This window comes from Malania oleifera, chromosome 8, assembly GCF_029873635.1.
Source record: "Malania oleifera isolate guangnan ecotype guangnan chromosome 8, ASM2987363v1, whole genome shotgun sequence".
In the NCBI taxonomy this organism is placed as follows: Eukaryota; Viridiplantae; Streptophyta; class Magnoliopsida; order Santalales; family Ximeniaceae; genus Malania; species Malania oleifera.
In genome coordinates, this window is record NC_080424.1 from 42,028,939 (window position 1) to 42,032,618 (window position 3,680).

At 41.9% G+C, this 3,680-nt stretch overlaps 1 protein-coding gene across 1 annotated transcript; it reads right to left on the reverse strand.

Moving 5' to 3' along the window:
* Positions 1-2,015: 2,015 nt before the first annotated feature.
* LOC131161931 (protein PHOSPHATE-INDUCED 1-like) lies at positions 2,016-3,285 on the reverse strand. The gene has a single exon (XM_058117969.1). It carries the CDS (start codon positions 3,145-3,147, stop codon positions 2,194-2,196), a length of 954 nt encoding a protein of 317 aa, XP_057973952.1. The 5' UTR covers positions 3,148-3,285; the 3' UTR covers positions 2,016-2,193.
* Positions 3,286-3,680: the final 395 nt, after the last annotated feature.

The following is a 3,680-nucleotide window of genomic DNA, read 5'->3' on the forward strand; positions in this document are numbered from 1 at the left end:
TAATTAATTCATCTCTCTTGACCTCAATTCAAGGTTCAATTCTGCAACCTAGATACCCAACCCGGCGATAGTTTACCATGAATTTCCTAAAATCGTCACCCCAGGAGAATCACACAAACCACCATGGAAGTCTTGCATCTAGACTACAAAACCAGACCTCAAATCCCTCATCCTATACTTTGGTATTATTATTGCTGCACTCTAGAGTATACAAAACCTAGTATCCTAGGCTATGATACCAAACTGTAACAACCTCAAAATCTTAATATAAAATGTAACGTAATAAATGGAAAAGTCAACCCGAACCCCGTGGGTAACGGGGACACCTGTCAATCACAGCAGGAACCTAAGCAGCAGTAAGCATAAAATCTCAAACATCCAACCATAAAACATAATACCAAAGTTTACTACATCATCAAAATACTGTATTAATATACAACCTCCAAAATATCAAAATAACCCTAGGAATACATTTCATGAAAACTAATATTCATGCCACACAAAGCTGGATAAATACGTACATTTCATTCTAAAATCACATTCCTGTATAACAGCAGTATTTTCCCAATAACATACATTTCCTCGATAATATTCAAATATAATACATATTCCTTGAAAATTATTTTGCTGATAATAATAATAATACGTGTGGAAAAATAACTGCTTTAGTTTATTCCCTTACTTGGCTACTGAGAAAGCCCCTAAAATATCATGGTTTAACACCCGTAGAATTTCCTGATCAATACCCTGAAAATGAAAACTCTCAGTATTAAACTTCAGTATTTTCATGTGTATATCATTTCCTATAACTACCGCAAGATCAAATTTGGCTTAAAAAACCTTACCACAACTTAGGGATGAATTCCAACTTACTTTCACCAATGATTCGCTTCGGCAGATTTAAAGAGAACTTCCCAAGGAGCATCATAGTGACTTCAGATTGTCGAACCGGTGTAAATCCGGCCCGACATCAAAAAGAGAGAGAGAGAGAGAGAGAGAGAGAGAGAGAGAGAGAGAGAGAGAACCGAAGGGAAGAGAGAGAGGATGAGAGGTTTCTTAGTTTGGAAGTTAAAATCCGAATTTTTTATATTTATAAGGCTGGATTCGTCGATGAGTCCTTCAATAATTTCATCAACGAAATCCACTCCTCGTTGACGAAATTCAGTCTGCTTAAAAACCTCTCTCGGTATTTCCTTGTCAACGAATCCCCTGTGTTTGTCGACGAGGCCTCTGATAATTCTTCTTTCTTGTTATTATTTTAAATATCATTTTTATTCAGGTTGTCACAGATTTGGTTGATGATTCCCCGATAGAGGGATAATTGTGCACTTCCTTTACCAACTTTTTCAATTGGTCAATTTTTTTAACTCTTCCTCTAGCTTATAGGACTGCTACTCGTAGATACTCACACTATTTGCATCCTCTACCGTTTTGGTTGGATTCGAAGCCTTCAATAGTGACTTATTTATAGGGTTGCTGCCTTCCCATCATACACTGCTTCTATCCGATCAGCCTCTGGACCATGGTCCCCATGATCCTTTTTCTGGTGCAAGATCATAGTAAACATATCTTTCACCCTTTTTTGGAAGGCTAGAAATTCATTTAGTGGTACACTTGGGTTGTCTATCGTAGTGAAATGAATTGGCTAGGATGATCGGTTTCCCACAATGGGTTCTGACTTTGAGTTATGCAATGTGGCCATAGTCAAGGATAGAAAACCTCTCAAATTTCCCACAGACGACGTCAACTGTTACTGTAAAAAATAGAATGACTTTTGTAGATCGTCCTTGGACCGTGACCACCTAAAAGGAATCTCATAAAGGACTTAGAGGACCCAGGGTGTATTTCGAGGGTAAGTTATGAATTATGGGAAGTTTTAGGTTGCAATAATAAGAGAGAACTGAACGAGAATAACAAAAATTATAAAATTATATTAAAATTTTGTATTAAATTTGAATAATATGTAATATAAAATTATATTAAAATTTATCCAAATTCACTCAAATTCTACCAAATTCAAAATAATGCTTTTCTTTGTATATGAAAGAAAAATTATTTCAGTCTTCAAATTAATAAAAAAAATTGATTAATAAATAAACAAATAAAAGAATTTCAGGCAGCTATGCTCCCCTACATCTAAACTATAAGCTGGGACACTGAGTTTCTTATGCCGTATATACACTTGGTTTAAGTTTAAACTAGCGCAGAACACGATGACGTGGAGGGATCAAACAATGCGGGAAGCAGGTACTTCCTCCCATTCGCACCATGCGCATTGTAGCTTGCACCCGCATTATCCAATAACAGGCTTCCGGCGAAACCCGGATATGCCCCTTTTCCGTAAATCCCCGGACAAGCTGAACCAGCCTCCAACGGAGCCCCGGTTACCCCCTGGAAGTACCCATTTCCAAATGGGTTTGTAGCAGTTGCGGCCAAAAGGCTAGCCAGGTTTATGACCATGCCGTCCAAACCGACGTCGTTGTTGGGCGATAACAAGGCCGGGGTTTGGGGTCCGTAGATGGGTTGGTGGAACGGCCAGGAGCACTGACCCGGGCACTGGGTCTCGGAGTTACCCACCCAAATGTAAGCAAATCTGGAGCTCTTGCCGTCTCGGGTCCTGGAGCTCTGGGACGATCCGTGTCTGCCGCAGCTGCTGGAGCAGAAGCCTTCGACCGCGACATCGGAGGCCGTCAACACGACGTTAATGGCGTTCTTCTGCTCGCCCTTCGCTGCCAGTCGTTCGATCTGCTGACTGGTGAGCGATTTCCCGAGAGAGTAGGTCTCATCTAGTATTTGACCGCCGATGGAGAGAGCAACCGAAGAGGGCCTCTTAGAATCAAGGAGGCGATAGTATTTCTCGACGGTAGTCCACCAGGTGGAAACCGAGGGTTGGGCCATGGGGGGTTGGGGAGAGGAGAGGGAGGCGAGGAAATCGGAGACGATGGCTCGCTGGGGAGGCTTGAAGTGGCCGTACCAGATGAGGTTGACGGAGAGTGGTCCGGTGAGGAGAGGACCGTCATGGTATCGGAAGGCAAGAGTGGGGTCTTGAGCCGACCGGGGGAGTTGTCTGGCGGCGGAGGTAAAATGAAGCAGAGAAACGAAGAGGAAGAGTTGGAGGAGGAAAGGGGAAGAAACGAAAGTAGCCATTAAGGATTGGGTAATTACTCGATGTTTGAAGTGAAGGGTTAAGTGATGGGATGAAGAAGCAGAGCAGGGTGCACGTATATATAGTATGGCATTTGGGAATTGGGACTAGGATGAAGAGGGATCGAGGGGCGTGGAGGGGAAACCAGTAGGAAACACAATGGAGAGTGGGGGTTAAAGTGGTGCCAGCTCGACGCAATTAGTGACACATGCGTCTGCGTCGGCGTTGCGCGTTTTACTAATTAATGGTTGAAAGTGGGTGGAGCGGGGTGGCGAGGGGAAGGGAAGGGAGTTGGCTGTGGGTTGGATTTGTGGATATTCAAAAGGAGCTCCAGCATTTTAACAGCTAGAGTGCATAATAAAAAAATTAATAATAATAATAATAATAAAGGGATTCGAGGTACATTTAACGCGATGCTGCTGAGTTGGTCCTTTTGTGTGGCTTTTGCAAAGGTCAAAAGGTTTCAAATTTTAGTTAGGAAACGTTACTATTTCTCTATAGTTTTTTAAATTTATTTATTAATTAATTTACTTTA